This window comes from Enhydra lutris, unplaced genomic scaffold (genome assembly GCF_002288905.1).
Source record: "Enhydra lutris kenyoni isolate GAN:26980312 unplaced genomic scaffold, ASM228890v2 scaffoldscaffold1, whole genome shotgun sequence".
Taxonomy (NCBI): domain Eukaryota; kingdom Metazoa; phylum Chordata; class Mammalia; order Carnivora; family Mustelidae; genus Enhydra; species Enhydra lutris.
This window is the reverse complement of record NW_019154085.1, coordinates 40761399-40788792: the sequence shown is the minus strand read 5'-3', so window position 1 is coordinate 40788792 and position 27394 is coordinate 40761399. Positions and strand designations below refer to the sequence as shown.

The following is a 27394-nucleotide window of genomic DNA, read 5'->3' as shown; positions in this document are numbered from 1 at the left end:
GCTCCCCGATGAGCAGAGAGCCCGATGTGGGGCTCGATCCCAGGACGCTGAGATCATGACCTGAGCCAAAGGCAGAGGTTTAACCCACTGAGCCACCCAGGCGCCCATATATTGTGGTTTTAATGTGCATTTCTCTTACCCGTGAGTGAGGCTGAACATAGTTTCAAGTTTTAAATTTTAACCCGCTTTAGTGTAAATTTTTTCTTTTTTTTTTTTTCTAAGATTCTATTTATTTATTTGAGAGAGAGAGAGAGGGAACACAAGCAGGGGGAGGCAGAGGGAGAAACAGGCTTCCCGCAGAGCAGGGAGCCCAGTGACGTGCTCAGTCCCAGGACCCTGGGATCACGACTTGAGCCGAAGGCAGTTGCTTAACCGACTGAGCCACCCAGGCGTCCCTAAGTGTAAATTTCTTCATAAATCATCTTACTATACCAGGTCATCTGGAGGAAATGTAACAGTGGGTGTTTGTGATGTGTGGCCCTTGCAGAGGATTGGGTTTGGACTGCTGGTGGTGTGGGCGGCACTGGGCCCTGAGGGGCTGCTGGCAAGCTCGAATTGCATACATGAGCTCTAGGCCTGCTGCAACAAGGTGGGGTCATTGTCACTGCGCCCTGTGATGCTCCAGCCCTGCGAACTCGCTCAGCCTTGTCCCCCACGTGGACCAGACGTGCAGCAGCCTTGACTGGCTGGTCAAAGCATGGGCTCTGGAATCTGACTTCATCACCATTTGTGGAAGAAAGAGGCACTCTTAGGAACTTGTTCGTTACTAAGAGCTTTTTCGAGTCACTTCTGGCCGCCTGAATGCCTGTGACATGTGGATTATTGTACTAGGCACAGAAGTGAGCCCAGCCTTGTGCCATTACGAGGGGAGGGGGACCAGCTGGGAGCGTGGATGTGACTCTGCCCTGAGGGGGGCTACTCTGAAGGCCCCAAAGCCAAGAGTAGGTGCGGCCTCTGATGGAAGGGCCTGGTCACCTCTTCCCTGGTTTCTGTGACACCCCCAGAGGAGAGAGAAGTGTGGCCATCTGTGCACAGGGACCGAGCATCTGGAGCATGTGGTCGCACCTTCAGCAGAACAAGGTCCCATCACTCCCTCTGGCATGGTGTGGGGCGTGCAGCCTGGACCGTGGGGTCCGAACCAAGCTGTCTGTGGGTTGCGTCCCCACAGCCTCTGAGGCAGTCTGGTGCTCCAGGAAGGACGCCCCAAGCCCTTGGCCTTAAGACCCGACTTTCCCTCTGTCCCCTCCCACCCTCCAGCTAAAAGCAAACGTACTAACAGGAAATATAGGCATCAGGCAGGTGCCCTAACACTTTGGACTCCAATGGACAAGGAAGAAAGAAAGGTACTTGTGGAAGCTTTGGGGGCCAGGTCCTCGGTCCCTGCCATGTCTCGTGAGGACCTATGCATCTTGTTCAAAGACAGGTTGTGTGTGGGTTTGGGGTGAGGCCTGGGGATCTGCATTTTCACAAATGCCTGTAGTCGGGACCAGGTTGAAAAACATTGGTGTTTCCCCACTTTTGCCTAGCTAACTCTTCTAGTTCTCTGACTCAGCCCCTTCCAGAACCCTCACCACTGACGAGGCGAGGCCCCCTCCCCTGTGTTCCCACTTCACTGTCGGGACCACTGCTGAACTGTCATCGGCCATGCCCCAGCTGCATTCTTGGTGACAGCATGCCTCTGTCCCTCTGTGTCCCCAGCATCGAGCCCCGTCACGTCCTGGAGGTGGTTCTTGGAACATGTTTGTGGAACCAGTGAGCCAAGGTGCTGGGCTCCCCTGTGGTTGAGGTGTCCTGGGCAGAGGGTCTCCAAGGGGTAGGGGGGTGGGTCTTGGTCATCTCGGGGTCCCCAGTGTCTGGTGGTCCCCAGCTCTTAGCAGGTGGGCAGGAAACCTCTGGAGCATTGAGTTTTCTGTATGAGCTGCTTTAGGAAACCATCCAGGAAAGGAGACAGGACATTGGCCGTCCAGGCCAGCAGAAAGAAGGATGAACATCAGACACAGCTAATGGTGTCCTTGTAAACAGATACAGGCTGCCCTGAGTGTGGGGAGCAGGGAGCCTGGGGAGCAGAACCTTCATGTGACCTTAGTGCCCACCTCTGCCCGGTGGGGACAATCTGGGAGACCTCCAGGGCTGTATTAAGGACTGAGTGAGGGGTTAGTCACCTGTTGGGTGTTGGACGAGCGCCCTGGGGCCATTTGTCTGTGCTAATGCTGCACAGACAAGGTGGAGAGAACAAGGACACTCGAGACCTCCATCCACCAGGTGAGGGCTGCCCCCGCCTGTCTGAGCAGGAGCATAGTCACTAAGAGAGGAGCATGCCCAAGCATTTTCTGGATCTAGAGAGAAAGATGCCTCATTTTGGCAAGGGAGGGGCAGCAGGAAGATCCCGAGTTCTTGCAAAATGAACTTTCTTGGTGTGACTTTTGGGAAGCAGCACATGCTGTTTGACAGAAAATCGGTGGAGTCATCTCTCGGGTCTGAGTGGCCCTGGTGACACAGAGGTCGTCTCCTTTCTCTTGACTGTGGTCCCGGGCCTCACTCCGGTGATTGGGAATAATGCCTGACTTTTCCTGGCTCCCTGAGAGGTGTGTGTCTGGTATTTGGAGGGGGCTTGTGGCCTCAGCCTCCAATCCAGGTGGGCTCAGCTGGCGAGCGAGGGCAGCCGGGAGGATGGAGAGTGCCAGAATTTCTGGAGTTGCATGGGAAATTGGTGGTGCCTTGGCCGGCTTGGGCTGCCCTCACCGACTGCCCCAGACCAGGTCGCTGGACAGCAGGCATAGATTTTGCACAGCTCCTGGGCTGGAAGTCCGAGATCAAGGTGCCAGCAGCGTTGGTGTCTGGTGGGACCCCCGTCCTTGGCTTGCATCCCTGGGGTCTGTCTCTTCTTGTAAGGACACCAGTTCTTACCGTAAACCTTAATGACTTCTTCCTCGGCCCCATCTCCAAATGCATCATACTGGGGGCTAGAACTTCAGCATACAAGTTTTGGGGGACACAGTTCAGTCCATAACAGGTGGGAAAATGCAGGCTACCTAAGAAGATTCATTTTGCTCCTTTCATCCACTTAAATGGGAGCTCAGACCTGGCCACCATGGATAGCCTGTCCTGGGAAGAGCCTGGGACTTGGGAAGAGGCGCGCCCCTCCCCCGTAACCCGGGACTGTGGGGGAGGGGGGTGCTTTTGCTTCCTGGCTGTGCCAATGCCACACCAACCCCCACAGAGGTCGCCCTGGTGACTCAGGCCACGGGACCACATTGTGATAAAGGGAAGGTGAGGGCATCAGACAACTGTGATTCACGAGCACTGAGGTCCAGGAAGCCGCAAACAATCCAGAGTGGGACAGAACGCCCCGCGGGGGGTTGGGGGGGCTTCTCTAGGCCACCCTGAGTTACAAGGAGCTGGTGCAGGTGAAGACCAGGGTAGGGAATCACCCAGCCCGAGCTTTGCCAGTGGAAGAACGAAGGGCCGATGCCCGTAGCCCCCTGGGAGTGGGGTGTGGAGGACGGAGGAGGTGGCCGGACCCTGAAGACCCCTGTGGACGATGGGGGACCACACAGGCTGAACCATCTGCAGTCACCCCAACTGGGGGTCAGGAAACTGAGTTCTTAACAAGCAGTGTTCTCTGGGCCCGGAAGCAGATCTGGGTGCCTCCAGATTTTCTTGGTGTCCCTGCCTCCTCTTTTATCTGCGTTGCTAATGGGCTGAAGTCTCATTTGTTTCTCCAAATTCATTGCTCGAACAGCGTGGCCAGGTGGTCCTAACTCTGGGCACCCCCACCTCCCCCGTGTGGAGATGGCCTGATGCACCCCAGCGACCGCCCCCCAAGCAGCCCCCGTGGCCCGTACTGCATGAATGAGGGGTCCTGGCTTTGTGTGTCTCTGGAGTATCTTGTGTTCGAGGGGTGCAGTGCTGGTCCGGGGTCTGCAGTCTCACATGTGTCTGGACGGCCCCAGGGAGGGGGAGATGCCGCGGGCTGAAGCTAAACTGGGCCGGCTCGTGGGACATGGAGCGGTGATGGTCCCAGACGGGACACCAATCAGTGATTTCTCTCTGTTGTTTCCTTTCTTTGGAGAAAAATCTAAATTTACTGAGAAAGGTAGGATCCAGCGCCTTCCAGGCCTGGTGGGGTAACCCTGCAGGGAGCTGGACACGGCTTCTCCACAGGCCAGTGTGGGAAGTGAGGTGAACACGTTCCGAGGTCAGGAGCAGCTGTCTCAGACTCTGGAAAACAGGGTTGCATGGTTCTGGCCCACACAGCGGGCAGGGGGACAGACTCAAAAATGTAAACAGGAGCCTGCTGTTCCTTCCGTGGCCCTCTCTCATGGCCTGGCCACCAGCCCCCACTGTCCCACCAGGCGTCCGCATCCTTTCTCCACATGAGCATTTGCACCTCTAGGAATGGGCTTGCTGTCATGTCCAGGGTCACCTTCTAGTACAAACTCCTCCTGACCCCTCTGGCCGGAGCTCCATCCCATGAAGCTCAGTCCTGTGAGGGCAGCGCCCTGATGCCGGTTTGGTAATGACCCTGGGCATCCAGCAGGTGCTTTGAGATGGGCGGGCACCAGGCTGTGGACTGTCCGCTGGGGACTGTTCCCATTTTGTGTGCCTGCAAACAGGCTTAGCTGGATAAAGCAATTCTCATTCATGGCCGAGGTCTGGCTAACTCCGAGGCAGAAGCCTTGACTGTTCCGCTGCTCAGCTGCCCACCACCGTCCCCGCAACTGCAGAACCACCTAGCCCGGCCCCTCCCACGCGGCGTCCACAGCTGAGTGGCTCCCGCCCCTTGGAAAGAACCCAGGTAGGAGCTGGCTTGGTAGTGGCAGGGCTGGAAAAACTGGAAACGTAGCATGAGTATTGGCAGAAATCAAACCTAATACGAATCCAACTGAGCACTAAGAGCACCACTGAGAGACGAGCCGCGATTCGGAAAATCCAGGTCGGTCTACCTGAGTGTTCCCTGAGGCCTAGGGTCTCAGCTGGGTAGTGGGCAAGGTGTGGCCTCAACAGCCCAGCTGCAGAGCAGTGGTATTCTCAGGAAGGAGTGCCCTGCGGGAAGCAACACAAGCACATGCTTGCACACGTTCACACGCACATGCACATTCTTATGCTCATTCATACACACGCTCGTTCATATGTATATGCTCTCATACGCACACGTACACGTTCTTACCCTCAGTCGTATATGCAGTCTCTCACACACTCACACACACCTCTCCCTGTTTGCTCCGTGGCCTTCCTCACTGCCTGACTGGGACAGTCGTACTCCTGTCTGCTCGGTCCCCACCCCCTGGGACACAAATGCTTTGGTGTCAGGGAGTTGGCCGTGCTCACCCCTGAATGCCTGGGGCCTAGACAGGTGCTCAGTAAACATGGGAGCAAATGGGAGAGCCGGCAAGTGAGTGAGTGAGTGAATGAATGAGTGAACGAGTGTGAGAATAAGTGAACGAATGAGTGAATAAGTGAATGAGTGAATGAGTACGTGAATGATGAATGAGTGAGCGAGCGAGGGGTTCCGGAGAGCAGACAGGGCCCAGATCCCCGTCAACCCCGCACTGCCACCACACAGCTTGAATGAGAGTAAAACGGTATTGATGAGGAAAAACAGCCATATTGCTGTGGCAAATAACGTGACATAAAATGAAGAGAAACACAGACTTCACGGGCGACTAATGGCCTGTCGGTGGAGGAGGCAGAGTGGGAGGTGGGCACAGCTGGTGTCTGTGATCAGCAGGTCAGACCCAGCCGCTGGAGGACCCCGGCCCCGGCCCTGGCCCCCCCCACCCCCAGCCCAGCAGACCAGATGCAGTGGGCCTGGGGCTGTGGGTGGGACCCCAGGTGGGCCTCACGTGCGTCCTCCCGGGAGTCGTGCCTTCCTCTGTGGGGCTGCGGGTGGGACACTGTGTTGTTTCCTCTCTGCAATATTCGTCCGTGTCAGCTGGGGGCATTTTTAGTTCTATTTGCCTAGAACTCTCAAGCTTCAACCGCCTGACATTTTCTTAGGAAACTTAGACTTAGCAGCGGGACGCAGTTCCATGTCAATGGCGCTTGCTGAGAAGCCCCCTGTATCCCTGGAGGATGAGGGGGATGTGCCTTCTGTGGCTTTGTCTGCTGAATACAGGCCACCATAACTCGGGGATGAGTCCAGAGAGGCTGCGGCCCAGCTCTGGTCAGCCTGGGTCAGGGGCAGACCCCAGGGCGCCTGGGGGACTCTCATGCCAGGTTCTGTGATGGCATGACCCCTGGAGTGACTTCCTTACGAACTTTGTCCCTGCTGTTGGGCAGGTGTATGCCACTGTGTGTACCCAACTTAGAAACACGTCCCTTCTTTTTTTTTTTTTTAGATTTTTATTTATTTATTTGACAGAGAGATCACAAGTAGGCAGAGAGGCAGGCAGAGAGAGAGGGAGAAGCAGGCTCCCTGCTGAGCAGAGAGCCCGATGGGGGCTCGATCCCAGGACCCTGAGATCATAACCTGATCCAAAGGCAGAGGCTTAACCCACTGAGCCACCCAGGTGCCCCAACACGTCCCTTCTTTTAACCCCCACTCTGCCTGTGGCCTCACAGGGCAACCTGTCCAGCTCTGCCTGTGTTCACACGGCCTCCTCCCCATGCCTCCGTGTCAGACAACCTTCCTGTGTCCCATACCTCTCTCATAAAGACACCTGTTGTTGGATTTAGGCTCTCGATCCAGAGTCCTTGACATCCTTGACATCCTTCTGTACAGAACTTGTCCCCAAATAAGTTCTTATTCACAGGCACCAGAGCTTAGGACATGGACACAGCTTGTGAGGGGTCCACAGTTCACCCCACTACACATCCTTTCTGGGCAGCCATTGTGGGGCCTGACCCCGCCCTCAGGAAGGGTCCTCGGTTGGCTTGTGAGCTGGTTGGGGGGGTGGAGCTGAGCCAGGAGCGAGAGCCCTCACTCCAGAGAAGCTCCTTGCTGGAGAGCACAGAGCCTCATGTTGTCGTGGGCAAAGTCTCAGCGACCAGGTAACAGTCATGCTACGGAATAAGGGTGTCTCCAAAAACCTTATTAGATTATGGATTTCTTTTACTTTAGTGCGGGGTGGGGTGAGGGGCTCTCTGCCGGCCCGTGGAGGCACCCTTCCTCCACACCCACCTCTCTCTGCGTCCCTGCAAAGTGAGGCCCTGGAGGTGACCCAGGCCCTCCTCTTGCCTGTTTGTCCCAACACAGGCCATGTTCGAGCTGGTCACATCCGAGGCCTCCTACTACAAAAGCCTGAGCCTGCTCGTGTCTCACTTCATGGAGAATGAGCGTCTGAAGAAGATCCTGCACCCGTCAGAGGCGCACATCCTCTTCTCCAACGTCCTGGACGTCATGGCCGTCAGTGAGCGGTGAGCCCCCTGCTCTGGGCCTCATGGGGTCTGGCTTCCAGAAACTTCCCCTAACCTGGGGCGCGGCCAAAGCTGGCAGCGAGTGCCTGGCTTCTCTGCTTTTGAGTGTTTGGAATTATCTGTAATGAGAAAGAAATAAATACATAAACACGACCACCCCACCCCCCAGCAGGGTGGCCGGTCGCAACCCCCTGAACAGGCCTGCTGCCTCCAGATCCCTTCCCGTTCCACGCATGTGCTCCTCGTGTCCCCCGCTGTCAGGCAGGTGTGCGGCAGGTGTCCTGACCGGGTCCAGGGGCGTCCGTGGGAGCTGGTGTCCTAAAACCCTGGTTTGACGTGTCCCAGACCTCCTCCCTCCAGTCAGATGGTGTTTGTGCTGATTTGTGAAGGAGGCTTTGGAACTGTGCTTCCGTTTTGCCTGGGAAGGATGGGAGGAGCTTAACTGGAGGGGGAATGAACATCCATTCACTGATTCTTGTAAAGAAGGAAAGGCGCCAATTTCATTATTGGATTAGAACATCTGGCGACCATTTCCCGCTGGGCCATGGAGTCCACGGCTCGAAGAGCAAAACTCAGCTTTCGGGTCCAACAACGCATGTTCAGATGCCAAGCTGCCGTGTGGCCGGAGGGGCCCCTCCATCCCCGGGGTGCCCTGGGCATTCCCTCCTCCCCCACTCGGACACCCACCTCCTCCTGGCAGGCCCCGCCCCGGGGGCTCAGACGCACCGCTGCTGAGAAACCCGCTGGCCTCTGCCACTTCACCCCACTGGGGAAAGGGCGACTTTTTATGTGTTTACTTACACTTTGCTGTGGAGAATTCCAAACATGCAGAAACAGACACGCCAGTGCGATGAGCGTAGCCCCCCAGCCCGGCACCTGGGTTGGTCTGCGTCCCCAGCCCTCCTCACCACCCATGGGATCCCGCTGAGGCAAATCCCCATTGTCACCTTGTCTGTGGGCACATCAGTATATCTGTTAAACATAAGGCCTCTTTCTCTCTCTTTGAAAACACTCCTGATGCTATTAGGCACCTAAAAACATGGGACGACTGACTACCTACTGGGACCAAAGTGCCATCGGTGTGGGGCTCATGTCCTGCCGTGTCTGTGGCCTTGCCCGAGCCGGGCCCGGGGGCAGCCATGTGTCCTGAGCGTCCCGGTGCAGGCCCCTTTCACCCGAGCTGCTGCCCACTGCCCCTCCCCCACCGCAGGTTTCTCCTGGAGCTGGAGCGCCGGATGGAGGAGAACATTGTCATCTCGGACGTGTGCGACATCGTGTATCATTACGCGGCCAACCACTTCTCGGTGTACATCACCTACGTCAGCAACCAGACCTACCAGGAGAGGACCTACAAGCAGCTGCTGTGAGTGTGTGTCCCCCCTCCCTTCCCCCTGCCGCCATGCAGGCTGTCGCTCCTCCCACCAGGACACGGAGCCACAGCCCTGGGACCCCTGCTTTCCAAGGCCGGCACGTTCCGGGGGCTGCAGGGTCACTGGAGAAATGTCAACCCCAAGACCATCAGCCATGGCGCCCATCTGACCCGTGTCTGGAATGGCTGGGCTGAGCTCTTCGGGGCTTAGAAAAGAGGGCTTGAGCCCGGGAGGGCCTCTTGTGGCCCAGGAGGTTGGGAAGATGGTTTGAACTAGAGCCAAAGGCAGGGATGGGGCAGCAGGGGGTGCCTTTGTGGCCTTCCAACAATGCCCTTGACTTTGTCACTCATCTGTCCACTTCTCAGCTTCCCTGGGGTTTCAGATGATGAGGTGATTTTTCCAGTCGATTTGCCTCTTTTGACTCCCTCACACTTTGGTGCCGCGCTTTGGTTACACCTGAACCCGTGATGTGTTCTTAGCTTCACTGGGGAGCACCAGAGGTCCCCCTGAGAGGTCCCCTCCGGCCATTCCACTCCCCTGGGCCTTGCTGTCAAGGCTAACTGTGGAGGGTTTCAAACTTGAGCATTCGGGGGTTTGGTGTTTGACATTTGGGGGTTGAAAACTGGGACTCGAGGGAGTCAGGATGCTAGTTCGAGGACAGACGTGGAGGTGACAAGCAGACAGGAGAACGGGGTCCTGGCCTCGCAGGGCTGCAGGTACACGGTGCGTCCCTGGAGGCACAGGGTGTCTGGGCCGGAGGGGAAGGCCGTGAGCCGGGGTCCCTGTTGACGTGCCACCCAGGGTCCCTGGAGCCCACGTCAGGGCAGCCCCCTGTTCCCCACTGCCGAGCCAACTGCAGACAGGACGTCCCCGTGGCCATTGTCCCCGGCCTGCTGCTGTTCCTGTCACTACGTGGGTTCACCTTGCCACAGTTCCCTGCTGGGTAAATCACCAAATCCTGCGTCTGAGTCATGGACTTCGCCACATGAGGAATTCTTACCTTCCCACACGGAATACATCCTGTGAAGTTTTCACGGCCCAGGCATGTGAAGCCACTGTTGTCATTTGGCTTGTACATGAGCTGTTTATCTTCCGTTAAAAGAAATCAGCGTGTGTCCCGTGCCCGTGGGCTGTCTGGTTCCTCTGAGGCCGTGGATGCACTTCTGACTCGCGCCTCCTGTGAGCCAGAGACCGACTCTCATGTCTGTGTACCCCAGCCAGGAGAAGGCAGCCTTTCGGGAGCTGATTGCGCAGCTGGAGCTGGACCCCAAGTGCCGGGGGCTGCCCCTGTCCTCCTTCCTTATCCTGCCGTTCCAGAGGATCACACGCCTCAAGCTCTTGGTCCAGGTACCAGCCTCTCCCCCCAGCCCCAACCCGACGTGTGGACCGGGCTTGCATGTGCTTCTCCTGCTGCAGACTGTTTCCTTCAGTCGTTCCAGGTCTCTGCTAGCTTTCTAGGAAGTCCATTTGCTCCACAAATCCTAATGAAGCTACTACTGTGTGCCACGCAGTGGGGGAGTCAGCCCCTCTTCCCAGTGAGCCACAGTCTGGGAACGAGATCAACAGGCACACACAAGCAGGAAGTGGTCATGGCTGTGAGGACAGTGAAACGGAGGGCACGTGGTTGGGGGGTCACTGCCTGGTCACCGCCAGTTGGGAATGTCAAGAAAGACTCTTGGACAAGTGACATCTGTGCTGAGACGTGGCTGACAGGAGCCATTAAAGTGACAGATAACTGCTTATGCAAAGGCCCTGGGGCAATGAGGCTCATAGGAGGGAAGGCCAGTGGTGAGCTGAGGGGATTTGACAGGAGTAACTGCAGAGACGTTGTGAGGCCAGTTGAGGCCCTAAGGGACCAGGCAAGATGTTGGCTTCATGCTTCCGCAGGACAAGAGAGTTGCCTGATCCAACTGAGTGCCCACGACACTGCCTATGCTGAGTGAGGGGCAGGAGAGCAGGGGTGCAAATGGGAGAAGGGGTCAGGAAGCTATGGGAGAAAGGCAGCCTGGGTTGGAGGACAGGCGGGGAGGTGAGGGTCGGGGGAAGAGGGGGAGATCCTGGAGGGAAATCAGAATTGAGATGCCCACTTGCTATTCCAGGGAAGAGGAAGGAAGAGTCAGAGCTGGACCCACAGGAGTGATGGTGCAGCCCTTCCTGAGGCGGGGAGATGGGCGGAGGGGGGTGGGGGGGGACGTCGGGGTTCCAAGGAATCTCCAAGTGCAGAGTTAAAGGGAGAAGTCAGTGCAGGGCCTCTGGGCATCAAGGTGCGTTTAGGGAAAGACATCATCAAGGAAGGAGAGATGGGTCCCAAGAACCAGCCCTGGGACACAGTGCTCAAGGACGAATAGAAGGAAGAAGGAAGCCTAGGAGGGCTGGGGCCGGGGAAGCCTGGAGAAGGGCATTTCCTGAAAGGGGACCCCAAGCCTGCTGGGGTGTTTGGTGCAGCTGGTAGGGGGAGTGGCTTCAGAGGGGCGATGAGCTGAGAGGGTGACCTGTGAGCCACAGTTAGGGTAGCTGAGAGGTCAGACATCGTGGAGTGAGCAGTAGTAAGGAGGAGAGGCTGCAGCCGGTGTTGGGGGGAGCATGAGAGGACAGGTCCCAGGGACCTGGGACCAAAGGGGGGGCATCAGAGGAAGCAACTCCCCCCACCCCCGGGATGGCCCAAGAGAGCGCCATGTGACAACTCAGGGAGCACGAACCCGAGTCACAGGACACGGGTCAACAAAGGGTTACATGTGAGATTTTTTTTTTTTTCTTAACTTGGGAAAACCGAATCAGAAGATAGAGGGGGAACATTTTTAAGAAATCATAGGGAAAGAGCATATATGGATATATAAAAATCTTAATTTTTATACAATGAAAACCAACAGAAGTAAGATCAAGACCTATCTTAATGTGCTGCGGGAGCGTGGGGGCACGGGCAGGCCAATGGCAGCCTGGAGCCCTCAGGAAGCATCTGAGGCAAAAGCCATGGGAGCCTCATTTTGTTAAGTCAAGAAAATCAAACAGTTGGAAGAAAGACCTTTTCTTCAGTAAGACCAGAGTTAACGAAGTCTCAGGGTCACTGGGACTTGGCCACAAACTGGTCCTAGGGGCAGGGCAGGGAAGTCCCCCATGCCTGCCCTGAGCATCACGCAGTGTGGGGCCAGGGTTGGCCTGAGCAGGGCTGTCCCCTCACTGCCCCACCCACCCCGCCAGCAGGAGGTTGCTGGCTTTACTTTGGTGTCCTTGTTGAGCACCTCCCCACCCTCGGGGGTTGGGGGGGATCTGGGGCTGCAGCTTGGCCTTCATGGTTAACCCCTGGCAGGAGCCTGACTCGTGGTCCTCACCGGAGGCCCCCATGGGTCAGAATGCTCTGGCCTGGGCCTGCTGTGTGGTCTCCTGTGCCCCACTGGGCTCTTCATTGTGCCACTGCTGCATGGGGGTGGGGCAGGGAGGAAAGGCCACCCGGGATCAAATTAATGCAGATTTTCCTGTGCTCAGAACATTCTGAAGAGAGTGGAAGAAAGGTCTGAGCGAGAGTGCACGGCATTGGACGCCCACAAAGAACTGGAAATGGTGAGCTGGGCTCCCTCCTCCTTTTGTCCCCAGTGAACCATTTTCCTTGGCCGGACCCCCACCTTGTGGTCCTGCTTCCTCCTCTGTCACTGTGTCTTTGGAAATCACAAATGCATTTTAGTATATGCTTTTGCAATCAAAAAAGGTCATTTGAGGGGTACCTGGCTATTTCAGTGGGGGAAGAGCAAGTGACTTGAGCTCAGGGTCACGAGTTCAAGCCCCACGTTGGGCATAAAGATAACTTTAAAAAAAGGAAGGAGGGAGGGAGGGTGGGAAGGAAACACCGTTGAAGTCCCCAAAACAGATAGGTGTGGCCCCTGCTGAGCGCCCAGACTTAAGCCGCGGTGACCTCTGCTGCCCCCCACCAACCTTCTCTCTCCCAGGCCCCACACTTGTCCTTGCTGGCTTCCAGTGTCTTCCCTCCTGTGCCGCTCCAAGGATCTGGCTCTCCTTGTGCCCTGACATAGCCCTGCCCCATCCTTTTCTCCGCACGCCTCGTCCTATCCCCAGGCCACTCCCCTCCTGTCTACTGCGGGGACTCACGGGTCCTGCCAAGCCCTGGGCTTTTCCCGCCCAGGAGGGAAGACACCATGTGCATTCCTCACCCTTGGAGAAGCGGTTCCTCCTGGGAGTTGACCTCAGAGGAGGAGACGTGGGGGGGGCGGTGCTCAGCACGTATGTCCCTCCTGGCATGGGTGGCTGCCGGGCATCCTCTCCTCTGGCAGGCCCCTCCTCCTGTCCCTTACCAGTTGGCCACCTGTGAGGCTGGTCAGGGAGGGTGAATGACCCGGGAGCCGGGGGGCATCATTCAGGGCCCTCTGCCTGCCTCCCCACTTCTGGGACTCATACACCTGTCAGGCGGGGGTTCTTCCCAGCCACCACTGGGCCCCGGGGGGTGAGTCCAGTGACCATCTGCGCCCAGAGAGGCCTGTGTGCCAGGGGCCAGGCTCTCTGTTTCTTAAGTTCCTCTGCTGTCACCTCCCTTTCTTTCTTATCCGATGAAAGCTATACTTGTGCTTCCCATAGTTTACCTTTTCCTTAAAGGTGGATTTTTAGGGGCGCCTGTCTGGCTCAGTCTGTAGAGCATGCAATTCTTGATCTCAGGGTTGTGGGTTTGAGCCCCTATTTGGGTGTAGAGACTATTTAAAAAATAAAATCCAGGGGCACGGGTGGCTTATTCGTTGGGGTGTCTGCCTTTGGCTCGGGTCATGATCCCGGGGTCCTGGGATCGAGCCCCACATTGGGCTCCCTGCCATGCGGGAGGCCTGCTTCTCCCTCTCCCACTCCCTCTGCTGTGTTCCCTCTCTCGCTGTGTCTCTCTCTGTTGAATAAAAATGAAATTTTTAAAAATGAAAAAAAATTTAAAAAGTAAAATCCATAGAAAATAAATAAAAATAAAGGTGGATTTTTCTTTTTTTTTTTTAAAGATTTTATTTATTTATTTGACAGAGATCACAAGTAGGGAGAGAGGCAGGCAGAGAGAGAGGAAGGGAAGCAGGCTCCCTGCTGAGCAGAGAGCCTGATGCGGGGCTCGATCCCAGGACCCTGGGATCATGACCTGAGCTGAAGGCAGCGGCTTAACCCACTGAGCCACCCAGGCGCCCTGGATTTTTCTTAATTTATAAAAGTAACTAATATTCAGTACCAAAAAAAAAAATTGAGCGAGTGCCCATAAGTAGAAGGAGGGTAAAGATAGTGGGTTATCCGGCCCCTGGCTGCTGACGTGGGGCGCCGCCCTTGCAAATCTGCTCGTACAGCTATAATCTTTGCTAAAGGGGCTTGTGGTTTCCAAGCTGGCTTTGCTCTCCATTTTAGTGCATATAAAATTATTGCAGTTTTTAATCATTAACGCCATAACGTGGCGTGGACCAGCCGGTTTCAGCTGGAGGTGGTGTCTGCGTGCGTTCCGGCACCTGAGAGGACAGAGGCAGTGGCTGGGAATAGCTGGCTGCCCCTGGCCTCACGTGTCCCCCTTCTTATGCCAGGTGGTGAAAGCGTGCAATGAGGGTGTCAGGAAAATGAGCCGCACGGAGCAGATGATCAGTATTCAGAAGAAGATGGAGTTTAAGATCAAGGTGAGCCTGCACCGGGCCATGTGTCCCCAGCCCAGCTGGGCTGGCCTAGGGCATCTGTCCCCAGTCGGGTTCAGTGATAGGCCACCCTTGCGTCTCAGTGCGGTGGCACCTTTCGTGGACATCTCCCTTGGCACCCCCCAGCTGCCCCTGCCTGCCACCCGCGACCATGCCATCGCACTGGCCTGTGCTTATCTTCTGAGAGACGCCGTGCCAGGGCCCAGGAGCTGCCTGTCCTCATTTCTTGGTTGTGAGACCTTGAGCCTTTAGTTGACATGAAGCATGTCACAGGGACCATTCCAGGAATTCTTAAACTGGGGAGCCGGGGTGGGGGTGACACTGAAAATCTGACTGCAGTTTCCAACCTCCCCCGCCTCTGTGTCAGGCTTCAGGCGTCGTGAGCCCAAAGGGTCCCTGGGGACTGGTTTCTGGTGACATGGGCACATGAGCACACCATGCCCACTGAGGGTCCCTGAGCTCTTCCTGTGTTCAGGAACTGAGCACCCGCTGAGGATGGACACACGGCCTTCTGCGCTCCCCCCATGTCTCCACCTGCCGGGCCAACCACTGGGTGCTGGGAGCCTCCCCACAGCTGTGGCGTGGGGGCCTGCAGACCTGGCCTGATTGTGCCGTGACATGCAGTTCTCTCTTCTCCCCTGTGAACCGGGCTCCCCCTTTGATTCTGCAGGTGCCCACATGTACAAACACACACACACACACACACTCATAGACACAAGTGCACATAGGCACACTTAGACACAAGCACATACACAGCAGACAAATGCACAGAGGCACACACACTTGTGTACACGGGAGCGTGCACCTTCATGCACACACACGCACACACACACTGTCCTTCCTGCATTTGCCCAGGACTGCTCCATCCGCCACTCTCCCTGTACAGCACCCCTGTGCTGTTCCTCGGGTTAGCACTCCAGTGAGGCAGGGAGAGCCTGGGGGGCAGCTGGAGGGGCACAGCCGTCCTGATGCCATGCCCCCACCCACCCAGTCGGTGCCCATCATCTCCCACTCCCGCTGGCTGCTGAAGCAGGGTGAGCTGCAGCAGATGTCAGGCCCCAAAACATCCCGAACCCTGCGGACCAAGAAACTCTTCCGGGAAATTTACCTCTTCCTCTTCAACGACCTGCTGGTGATCTGCCGGCAGATACCCGGGTGAGCCATGGGGCCCCTGACCACGGGGGGCCGTGGGTGGGGCGGGGACAGCTTCGGCTTGGGCCAACAGCAACAGGTTACCCCCTCGGTCGCCGTGGGAGGTGGCAGTCTGGGGAGAGGGAGACCAGTGTTCAGGTGAGGGGCTTCCAGAATGAGGTGAGGAATGGTCAGAACAGTAGAGCCTGCAGGACCAGGGATGGAGGGTTCCCCAGGACCTTGGGGCCTCCTTGGGACCAACACACCCACCCTGTCACCCTGGGTCCCCAGAGACAAGTACCAAGTATTTGACTCGGCCCCGCGGGGCCTCCTCCGCGTGGAAGAGCTGGAGGACCAGGGTCAGACACTGGCCAACGTGTTCATCCTACGGCTGCTGGAGAACGCGGATGACCGGGAGGCCACCTACATGCTGAAAGCGACCTCTCAGTGAGTGCCCCGTGCCGCCAGCCCTGCCCCGGACACCAAAGGGGCCTCCGAGTCTCCTTCCAGGTGGAGCAAGCATGACTCTGGGGCTCGGCATGTGCTTGGTGGCCCCCAGATGCCGTATGTCGGGCATGGTGTGTGTGTGTGTGTGTGTGTGTGTGTGTGTGTGTGTGTGTGTGTGTGTAATGCGCGCGCGCGTGTGTCCCCTCTGGGTCTCAGGTTCTGGAAAGGCCTCTCTTTCCTGATGAGACGTAGAACCCTCGGGTCTCGCTGACCAGCACCCCATGTCACTGGGTGGTCCCAGGGCCATCTTCTCACCCCTCTGAGCAGCCGGACCACCTGCCCTGCAGCCCTAGGGCTCTGGGAGGGACAGCCAAGGTCAGGTGGAAACCGTTCTGTGAGCCCCGTGTGCTGCCCTGCACTTGTCCCCACCGGACGGAGCTCACAGGGCACGGCCCCCCATCTTGGCCCAGTTCCTACCACCCAGACCAACGGCAGCCTTCCCTGGTTCCTTGTCTGAGAGCCTGTGGCGTCAGGGATGTCTGGGGTGTCTGGGGGGGGGACTCTTCCTCACCTGCTGACCTTCACACGTGTCAGGGAAATTCTGTAAGGGCTCCCCACGCTTCTCCCCTGGATTCTGGGCACCCCCCCCCGCCGTCCTGTTGTGGCCTCATGGGGGGCCTGGCATGGTGCCGGGTTGGGGGGGCGTTGCTCCGTGGTTTCAGCATGTCCTCCTCCATGTCCCAGGAGTGAGATGAAGCGCTGGATGACCTCCCTGGCCCCCAATCGGAGAACCAAGTTTGTTTCCTTCACTTCCCGGCTGCTGGGTAAGTGCCCTGAGGGAGGAGGAGGCCCCGGCAGGTGCGGGCAGGTGCGGGCAGGTGCTGTCTGCGCTGCCGGGATGGCTAGTGCCTGCGAGCCCGCTGTTCCAGACGCCAGCGTGGCTTCCACGGCCGGAGGGGCCTGTGCACCGACCCCAAGGGAGGACATCAGTGTAACCGACTTCACAGACACGTGGATGGTTGATAATGCGATAAGTCACTGGATCTTAGGTGACAGGCCCCACAGGGAAACCAAGAGGAATCTGGGCCCAGAAGGCAAACGCCAATGTGATTTGGGGTTGCCAGCTCTGTGAAACCTTAGTGACGGCCCACCTGCCTCCCAGAGAAACTTCGAGCCCTGACTGCTCTCCAAGTCCCGGCCCTCCCACAGCTGCTCCCAGCACCACATCCCAGGGCCTAGAAGCTCCTTCCAAAGTCCAGAATAACCCCCCTCCCAGCCTCTTCCTCCCTTTATCCACAGACTGTGAGAGCCCCTGGCCGTTTTCACAGTGTTTTCTCTGGAGCCAAATCCTCCTCTCGCCCGGACAGACCCCTCCAGTTGCTGGGGGAGTTTGCGCTGCTCTGTTAGGCGCGCCTGCCCTGTTAACCAAGGGGGGGCGGTGTCCAGGGTCTGCCGGGTACAGAGTGGGACGGGGGGCATGGCGACAGGGACGAGCCGCCTCCCTCCCTCCCGCCTTCAGACTGCCCCCAGGTACAGTGCGTGCACCCGTATGTGGGCCAGCAGCCGGATGAACTGACACTGGAGCTGGCCGACATCCTGAACATCCTGGAGAAGACTGAAGACGGTGAGGCCTGGTGCCCGCACGCCTCCCACGCACGCACCCCCTCCCCGCCCCACTGGTGCCCCAGACTCTGCACCAGTCCGAGGGATGGGGGGGTAGTCTGAGCCCCGTGTGCAGAAGCAGACGTCACAGGGCTGAGGCTCAGAGACAGGCTGCCTGACAAGGGTGATGGTGGTGCCCTTGGGGTCTCCTGGCTTCATGCTGAGCGGCAGACGGTTGCTGAGGGCTCAGGAATGGGGTCCAGAGTCAGTACATTTGAGACACACCGTGGCATCCCAGGACCGCGTTCGCCCGGAGGGGGTCAGGGCAGTGCTTTCCCGGCTTCTGGGGAGAAACCCAACCAAGGGTCTCCAGCAGCAGCCGTCGAGCAGGTGCTCTCAGAAAGGGCTCCCGCACCTCCCTCGTCGCTGCCGCCCAAACGGAAGGGAGCCCCGGCCGGGAAGGAGACTCAGCCCTCACCCCCACAGCCTGACCCTCCCCGACCCGTCCCTGCACAGGGTGGATCTTTGGCGAGCGTCTGCATGACCAGGAGAGAGGCTGGTTCCCCAGCTCCATGACTGAGGAGATCTTGAATCCCAAGATCCGGTCCCAGAACCTCAAGGAATGTTTCCGAGTCCACAAGATGGACGACCCACAGCGCAGCCAGAATAAGGATCGCAGGAAGCTGGGCAGCCGAAACCGGCAGTGACCCCGGGCCGGGTCACTAGCCTGGCGGGAGGACGAGGGCGGGCTGGAGCAGCGCCGGGCAGGCAAAGCCCGACGGACAGCGGAGGGGCTCCGGGGGCAGGCAGGCGCCTCATGCGGGAGCCCCCCCACCCCTCTCGCTGCCCCGGGCTGAGTGCTCGCCTGTCTCGGCCCCCTCGCTTGCAAACTGGAGAAAAGGTGCCACGTCTTTCCTCTGCTGCATTTATAAACGAGAAAGCGTATTTTAAACAGTATTCTGCTACCTCTCCCTCTTGTCTCCTGGAGGGGGTGGATGTGGACCCGGCATGCTCCAGGGGCCTTCCCAGGCACTGGGAGAGGCCCCCAACCCCGGGGGGTCCCTGGCCGAGGGCAGGCTGGAAGGATTGTCATGACCCCCTGCACACGTCCTTCTCGACCCTGGAAGCCATTAGAAGCCACCAGGGGAGCAGACGGACCACCCTTGCCTGAGCTTGATGAGCAGCCCGTGGTCTCCGATCCAAAGGACTGAGAGACCAAATGCCTCTGTCCTCCCCTCCCCAAGCCTCTGCCAGTCTCTGGCTGCACGGCCAGGCCCCGCTTCATGGCAGGCCTACCAGAGCTTGGCTGAGGGCCCATGCAACCTCTGGCTCCCTGACAAGCTGATGTAACTTGTGTCTTCTGGCCCCTTCAGGAGCCCAGGTGTTGTGAGGAATGAATTGGTCACTGCATCCTGTATCGATTTTGGTTTCGAGAAAAGCAAATATCATTTCTGGCTGCATTAAAAGAAGCATCATGTATAAAATAATGGAGGTTACGTGCTGTTCTTTATTGCTCTGCTGCACACAGGAATGAGGTGTTTGGTTCTGGGCAGGGAAAGAAGAACTCCTTTCAAGGCCAATGGAGTAGCATGTCCTGAAGGAGGAGGTTGAGGTGGCTTCCAGGACAGGAAGAAGCAACCAGGGTCAGGACCTCAGGGTGGAAGATTTGGGCCTCGACCTGTGGAAGGATTTCAGAAACCAAGATGCTATTTGAGGGATTTGGGGGTGCCCTTCTGCTGCAGTGGAAGTGAGAATGCAGGTTTGGAAGAGCACAGGGCGGCTGAGGTACCAGGGGCTGGTGATCCCAAAGGGGATCTAACACCAGGCACGGGGCTGGGGCTTCCTACCTGACCAGTCACTTCCCACCTTGGGCACTTCGTCCCACTTTGGTGCTAGCAAGTTACCCAAAGGCCACAGCTCCTTGCCCAGCCCAGGTAACCCTCACAGGTGCTCCACCGCCATCCTTTATTCTGTCCTGGAGCGTGGAAGGCCTGGAATCTGACCCTGCCCAGCCCTGCATCCCTGGGACCACCCTCTTTCTGCCAGGACACTCCTTCCTCCACGCCAGAACAGGCCCTCCCTTAGAAGCCCAGGATTTGGGTCAAGTGGGACTTCGTAGCATCTTCCCACAGGCCACAATATGGCTCCTAGCATTCTTGAGACTGAGAGCCTGTGAGAATTGGATGGATTTCTGGAACATGCATACATGTGCAACACTCTGGTTTTGAGGGGCTGATGTTCATGGGGCCTCTGGGCTATGCCCCCAGGGGGATTACCCACACTTAAGGCCCCCAGCAGTGGGGGCAGGGAGAGAGGGGCCAGTTTTGAGCCCTATGCTGCTCTTGGGGGGGGGGGGGAGAAACCCTGGGACAAGGGGGGGGGGGTGACCATTGGTTCTGGCCCTTGTCCAGCTCATCTTTTTGAGGCTGGTAAAGAGCATGCTGATTTGGATCATCTGCTTTAACTAGGGCTTTGGTTACCAGAGGTTACGTGGAATGAAGTCATTTAAACAGCTTCATGAGAACTGGTCAGTTTTAGAACAGTCTTTCACAAATGGAAACTTCGCCCATGTGTTTTGGGCGAGCGCTCATCTGGAGTATCCAGGAGGGAAAAACTGGTCTTAGCTGGAGCAGGAGTGGTCAGGAGCTCAGGGAAGCGAAGGAGGCCAAAAGCGTTGCTAGAAACAGTGAAAGTAGAGGAGGAACAGCTTCCCTCCACCAACACCTACACCTCAGCCCAAGGTATCAAACCATCACAGAGTGTGCAGACGGTCCCTCCTTCAAGCCTCCGGTCTTCTTTTTTTCCAGTTCAGGCCTCTTTCCTGCCAAGCCCTGGGCAGCTCAGCCACTATTTTAAATCCCTTCTCTCAATCACAAAAGCCAGCCTTCCGGGGAAGTGTGCAAAACCAAGGATGTGACCAAGAAAGGAGAGCCAGGGCCAGACGGGGAGTTAGAGGGAGGCTGCTTGGGACTGTGGTCCGGTTGCTCCTGGGGCTCCCAGAGGTGGAGGGGTTCCCAGGGACGCCGGAGGGACAGGTCTGGCGCTCAGAGCCACAGATGGCCTAATGACCAGGTCAGAAGACGCCCCCACCCTCCGAACAAGGCTCTGCTTGGGATCCCTGCCTTGCCCGCCTGCCCCGAGCTCCGGGCCGCGAGTCAGTCTGCGCCCGAGCGCTGGAGGCGGGCCCTGGGCACTTCGGGGACAGGAGCAGGGCCGGGGCGGCGGGAGCCAGGGGCGCGGGCAGCCGAGTGGGGTCTTGGCACTCACGTGTTGCGAGTTGTCACCCGCCCCGCTCGCCCCCACACGCACGCGCAGACACACTCGAGACACGGGGGCGCCACCGGGGTTGCAGCCGAGTCGCGCCGTGCGGCGGGGGCGCGGCCCCTTTATTCGCTTCAGGAGGCGGAAAACTTTCTCAGCGCGACGACGACAAGCGCCAGCACCACGCAGGTGGCCAGCAGGGCGGCGATGACGATGGCGGCGATGGCGCCGGGCCCCAGCGAGCCTGCGGAGGACGGAGGGCCGGTCAGCCCCCGCCGCCCGCGCCCGCCCCGCGCCCCCCATCCCCCGCCCGGCCGGCCGCGCCTACCGCTGCCCGGGTCCAGCGGCTCCCGCGCCGTGCTGTCCTCGGGGCCCGGCGCGGCCGTGGGGGCCGGGGGCCCGGTGGCCGCGGGCTCCCGGGCGGGGCTGGTGCTCTCCACGGGGCCCTCTCCCGACGGCAGCTCGGCGGGCTCGTTCCACAGGGTGGGCGCGGGCTCCTGCGGACCCTCGGCTGCAAGGCCAAGGACAGGCGCTGGGGAGCCGGCGGCAGGGCCGACAGGGACGAGGCCCCCCGCAGGGAACAGACTGTGGAGGTGGCGCTGTGCGCGGGACTCTGGGGTCAGCGCTGAACCAACCGTTCAGTTTCACCGGGGCTCCAGGACCTCTGCTGGGGCCAGGCTGCTTCTGAGCCCAGTGAAGACAGACTGATGAGGGATTGGGGGGAATAATGGAGAGGGGGAGGGGCCCAACAGGTTCTTCTAGTAAACAGCGGTGAGCACCCGCTCGGAGCTGGCCGCCCAGCTTCCAGAAGGCCTGAGCAGGTCACTCACCCCTCCCAGCACAGCCCCTGGACCCTCATCTGAACTGCTGGGCTCTGTAGGCCTGGGTGAGATAACTGACCCTTGAGAGAGGCCCTGGCAAGGCAGGGCAGGGCAGCCTTCACCCTGGAGAAAAGGCCAGGAAGGTGAGGCAATTCTCCCTTCAGGAAAGGGGGATCCCTGCCTACCCAGAGCCCCATGAGGGGGCTGTTGCTGCAGGAGGTGGGGAGGAGAGGCAAACCCCTCCTTTGCTTCCCCTCCTTTGCCCTGACCTGGGCAGAGCCACACAGCCCACAGGACATGGGGTCTAGTGCCCACACGTACCCCATGTTTGAAGGCTTAAACCCCAAGGAGACTCTGCATCCTAAGAAACTGTGATGCCAGCATATTGTTGTCTCCAGACAGGACAGGGCCAGAGGGACGGCCAGAGGTGTATGGTCAGTGTAAGGGAAGCCCCAAGAAAGGGACGATGGCCCCCCACCCCCACAGGCTGGGGCTCAATCAGCCCATCAGTCCCGGTGCAGCTTTTGTGCAGAGGCCTCTCTCTGCTCATGGGTTGGGAGTTGGCAAGGTTTGGAGTACCCAGGGGCCTCAGGGAACGGGACAGGCTGACACTGAGAGGCCTGTGTGAAAACCCCAGCCCCATATCCCCACCTCCACCATATCGGCCCATGCCAGTTTCACTCCCTTCCCTACCAAGGATCCTCGTCTGAGGGGCCCCACAGCACTACCCCAACCCCAGACCCACCCATCCTTCCCCGAGAGGAGGCCCCAGCCCCCCAGTTAAAGTTCAAGACCAGAATGACAGACAGTCTCCAGGCTCCCACCACCCCCTAGTCCTGGCCATTGGCTTTAGCAGGGTCAGAGCTCCCCAGTGCCTAATCTGAATTGTGATCCGGGGATGCTCAGCCCCCACGCAGTCCCTAGAAAGGGCTCCGCAGGCATCACAACACCATCTCGTTGACTCCAGCTGCTAGGAACTCTCTTTAAGAAAACCAAGGCTTAGGGGGGCCCAGGGAGGAGCGCTGCTGGGACTCAGAAGCCCCCAGATGATGAAATATCAGGATACACTCCCCCAGAAACCACCAGGGAAGTTGTGTCATTCCTGAAGCCCCAGCCAGCCTGCCTGCAGGTCCCTGGGGCACCTTTCTCTCCGCAGGCTTCACCCGCCGAGAGCTCCCTCTGGCACAGACAAGCCCGAGCCAAGCTGCTTGAAAACTCACCAGCTTCCAGAGAAGGGCTGTGCTGGGGGGAAACAAAGGGACTTTTGGGTCTCTCCTGCTAACAGGGCCCACCTGGGGCAAATCACAAATCACGAGGAAACATCAGTGAAACCCAAATTCAGGGTCAGTCTTAAAATAACTGCTTTCAAAAACATCCAGGTCAAGAAAGACAAAGGAAGGCTGAGGGACTGTTCCAGATTAGAGACCCAGGAGGTTGAATGCAGCAGGTACTCCTGGCTGGGGAGGGGGGCGCTGTGGGGTTTCGTGGGGAAGTAGGAATTTGCAGCTTGGATAACAGTACCATATCAATGTCCGGGTCCTCATTGAGATAACTGACTGGTGATGTAAAGATCCTTGTTCTTAGAAGCATTGAGGGGACAAAAGGCATGATGTCTACAGCTTACTCCTCAGTGGTCAGCATTCAGATAGCTCAAGTGGGTAGGCAGAGACAGGAAGAAGAGCAAATGTGGCGAAGGCGTTCCCTAGGATTGCTCTTGCCACTTGGAGGTAAACTCAAAATCTCTTCCCAATCCAGCTGTACAGGACTCCCCAGGCCCTGCCGCTGCAGCCTCTCCCAGGCCTGGGCTGGATCAGTTCTGAGGCTCAGCTTGCAGGCGGGAACCTCTGTCCTAGTCCTCAAGGGTTCCCCAAGCCGGCATCCCTTTTCAGAAAGCGGCCCTGCCAAGGAGATCTCCCAGGGGCAAAAGGGCCCTGACACACAGTGTGGGGGAAGCTTCCTGCTTGCAGGGCCTGAGGCCAAACCCAAGTGCCGGTGTCTGGGTCCTCCCTGGCCCCCCACCAACTGCGAAGATCACCCTGTGAGGAGGGGGGCGATAACCCTGCCAGGTCTCCATCATCACTGCCTTGGGGGGGCAGGGGTCTGCAAGCCTCATAGCTGCTATGGAAGGTGCCAGGCCCCGGGCACACTCGCCTCAGGCTCCCAGGGGCTGGGCCAGAGAAAGAGTCTGAGTATGTCTGTGGCTAGGCCCTGAGGTCTGACAGACTGCCTGTCTTCCCAGTTAAGTGGACACACTACTGGCCCCCACAGCAGGGAGGCCTCCACAGGGCTGCAGGGTACCAGGCCCAGCGACCTGGGCAGCCACGGGGGAATCAGCGGCCTGGAGCTAGCAGTGCCCACGTAAGCCTCTATCTCTGCCCTTTGCCAGAGCCCAGGAGCCAGCTCTGGGGGAGAGGGGGCCTCCCTCTGAGCAGGGCGGTTGGGGGTGCACCCAGGTCTTCTCCCCTTCCACCCCCCAAAGAGCCGGCCTTAGTTGGCTGCTCCCCACAGAAGCCTGGACCTTCCCTGCCGGACACACTGGCTCAGGCTGCCTCATCCCTGCTCCTACCCCTGCAACACTCACCCAGGCCCTAAAGCTTGAGGGGCTGAAACCACAGGCCTCCAGATCAAAAAGTCTGGGTCCCAAGCCTGGCTCTGTCATGCTGTCACCCACCCTGGGACCCCAGCAGACGGACTTCACTTCCCCTCCCCGACTGCACTTCCCACCCTGTGAAATGGGCGTTGGATCGCGTCTCTCTGAGCTCACGCAAGTAGCCAACCATGCCGTCGCGCTGTCCTGAGCGGCTGCCTTGGCCCCGGGGCCTCCCCGGCCGGACTCGGGTCGGCTGGGTCTGTGCGCTCTGCATTTGCTGTCACTGGCCATCATGGGAGACCCCAGAGGCTCATCGGCACCCGAGAAGCTGGGGCCCCAAAGGCCGGCCAGCTCCCTGCGCCCCTCCCAACGAAGGAGGCACCGGCGCCAGGAAGAGGCCCATCCTCACCTACATATCTCTGTATTTTCTCAATTTGCTGCAATAAAAGGGGAAAACAGAGTTTAAAGGCAATAATCCGCCTTCTCCCCAAATCCATCTTGGGGACCCCTAAGCGGAAGCTGTTGTCAGGGGGCTTGCCAGCAGGAGGGCCCATCCAAAGAGGTGTGAAGATGAGGGAGAGAAAGCCAGGCAGAGGGACCGGCACAAGCAAAGTCATGGAGGATGGAGCCCATGGCCATGGAAGCTGAGCTGTGAGCCCCAAGGGGGATGTTAGGTGAGGACAGAGAGGCAGGTAGGACTGAGGGGGGCCTGTGATAGACCTAAACACCAAGGACCAGAGTTAGCAACGTCCGGCGACTCTGACCAAGGGAACCCAGAGAAGTAGGGGACCTCGTGACACTGCCACAGGCCCGGGCATGGTGGGCTCTCCCCCAGCCCCACCACCTCCAGCCGCCCTGCCTTTCAGTAAATAGGTTTGTTTAACACTCACTCTGACCGCAGGGCCCCGAGGCCAGGCACCCGTGCTCACAGACCGCCTTTGTGCCTGCCATGAAGGGCCTTTTCATCCCTTCCCTGGCCTCCTGCCTGCTCAGCCTGGCCTGCTCCCCCTACTCCAGTAGCTGTACGGGCAGCCACCAGGGAGGGCAGCAGGCTGGGTCTGGACCTCAGCCACAGGGCCACTCCTTCCCTGCCCGCCTGTACAGGACCCCTGCCCACCGAGCAAAGGCAGGGGCCTGCTAGGCCTTGTACACACCTGCTCGGAGCTTCCAGCCCAGAGTTGGGTGGCTGAGAGCTTCCCAAACATCCTCCCTCCCAGACTGGCAGGAAGAACGACAGCCAGCCCAAACCCCAAAGACTGGGGGGTGGAGTGGGCCCGCCTGTTCCTGGTAGGACACGTGGAGGGAGGTGAGGCCAGGTGAGGTCCTAGAGATGCCAAACACGTCCCCAAACATTCCTGTGGCAGCGGACAAAGCCCACCCACCCCGGCTGTGTATGCACAGTCTGATCCAGGGCCTCCAGCCAGCATCCTGGGCTGGAAGAGCTGGGCTACTCAGGGAACAAGAAACTGGACAGGAGCTCCCCTGGTGGCCCCAGAACCTGGGCAGGCCGGCGCCAACACCTTCGCCTCTACCCAGTTTGACCACCAGGCAGGGGTGGAGTGGGGTGTGGGGTGGGGTGTGGGGGATCTGCAAGGACCGCAGTCCTAAGATCTAGTCCATGGAAGATGCCACCCGATACTCAGGTCACTTTCCCAGTTCCCGGGGTGTCACACCGGGCCCCTGTCTTGCCCAGCCAGCACATCTCCCACATAAAGGGAGGCTGGCACTTTGCCAGCCTATTCGGAGAGGCGGTTCTGCCCCAAGACCACCCTGCACCCAAAGGGGGTGTTGGGGACATTGACTCACATTCCCCAACACTTCCTGAGTGTTACAGGGTGCCTGGCCCATCCTGAAAGCTCGTGTGTCGGACTGGGCAGGCCTCCCGTCCCCTGCACGGGAGGCAGAACCGCTGCCTGCGGTTACACCCATGCTACAGATGAGGAGAGGTACCGAAGGCCAAAGAACGGTTGGTAGACACAGCCGGAAGCAAAGCCGGGCTTCTCCCAGGGCATCTAGAGGCCTGCGCGCCCACAGGTGACTCACCATCATTTCTTCCTGGTGTGTGTGTCTGAGTGTGTAGCTGTCCCCCCCAGGCCTCCCACCCCCCAGCAATTCTCCCCAGGGCCATGCTTAGGTGGTTGGCAGCCAGGTGCCACCCCTGTAGATGCACAGACATTCCCCCCAAAGCCCATGCCGCAGAGAAGGTCTCCAGGGCTCTCCCCACCCACTCCTTCCTCCAGCCCCAGGACCCCCCAACACACACACACATATACACACAGGGGCCTGAAATATTTCTCCTTTGGCCCACCTCACGGTCAACAGAGACTGCTTTCTTCTGAAGAAAAACCATCCAGGACCTGTCTGTGCTTTTTCTCTCTCAGGCTTTGAAGCTGGCCTGGGCCAGCCCCTCCCAGCAGAGGGCCCTAGAGCTATGCCCAGGACTGGGGCTGAGGTCCGGGGAGCCAGCACCCTGAGTCTACTGGGACCTTCCTTCTCACCACACCCCAGACCTGGCCATTTTGACCTCAGTACTGAGCCTAAGTCCAGTGTCCTCAGCATGGTTTTGCTAAGAAGTCTCAGGCTCTGTGTTCTCTCTGAAAACTTCCCTGGGCTGGGAATAGTACTTGGGTCCTCACTCTGGAAGGATGTTTCAGAAAGCCAGCAGAAGAACGGTTTGCAGGGTTGAAAAGTGAACCAGCAGGGTTCTGGGGTTTTCTGCCTAGGAGCCAGGGTCTCTAGTCCCTCAGCTGCTTGTCCTGTGCCTGGTGCCCTGTCCTGACTCCCAGATCTGGAAGCCTTCAGATTTCAGCATGCTGGGGTAATCCCCATGTCCCCCAGTCTGCTGAAGTCCCTGGCCTTGCTCCCTAAATCACCCCCCTGCTTCAGGGGCCATCGTGTCCATGGCTAGCAATTCCCAGGACATTGACTCAGCTCCTGGCAGGCGATCTCACAGAATCCTTCTGCAGAATCACCCCAAACGGTGGCCTGTCTCTTGGGAAGGGCTTCTGTCCAGTGGGCAACAAAGAATCTGGCCCACGGTGCTTCTTGGCCCTGGGCGGCTGGTGGCAGCAGAGTCAAGGGAGCACCCTTACCTGTGAGCACTGCTGGGGCCAGGACCCCAGAGAGCAGCAGCAGCGCCATGCGCAGGACCAGACAGAATGCCAT

The 27394-nt window shown here is 58.6% G+C and overlaps 2 protein-coding genes across 2 annotated transcripts in view; one reads left to right on the top strand and one right to left on the bottom strand.

The window, feature by feature from the left end:
* The window catches only part of LOC111144003 (neuronal guanine nucleotide exchange factor), a 117670-nt gene extending 98626 nt beyond the window's left edge, over nt 1-19044 (top strand). The window contains exons 13-15 of the mRNA XM_022498064.1: nt 16700-16779; nt 17475-17579; nt 18074-19044. Of these exons, the coding sequence (XP_022353772.1) occupies nt 16700-16779; nt 17475-17579; nt 18074-18264 (376 nt within the window). The 3' untranslated portion in view covers nt 18265-19044. The remainder of the gene's footprint in view (nt 1-16699; nt 16780-17474; nt 17580-18073) is intronic.
* Nucleotides 19045-20952: 1908 nt separating this feature from the next.
* Nucleotides 20953-27394, bottom strand: LOC111141648 (chromosome unknown C2orf82 homolog). Its single transcript, XM_022494410.1, has 3 exons — nt 27322-27394; nt 21147-21329; nt 20953-21062 (listed from the first exon to the last, which is right to left on the bottom strand). The coding sequence occupies exons 1-3, from the start codon at nt 27392-27394 to the stop codon at nt 20953-20955; spliced, it is 366 nt and encodes a 121-aa protein (XP_022350118.1).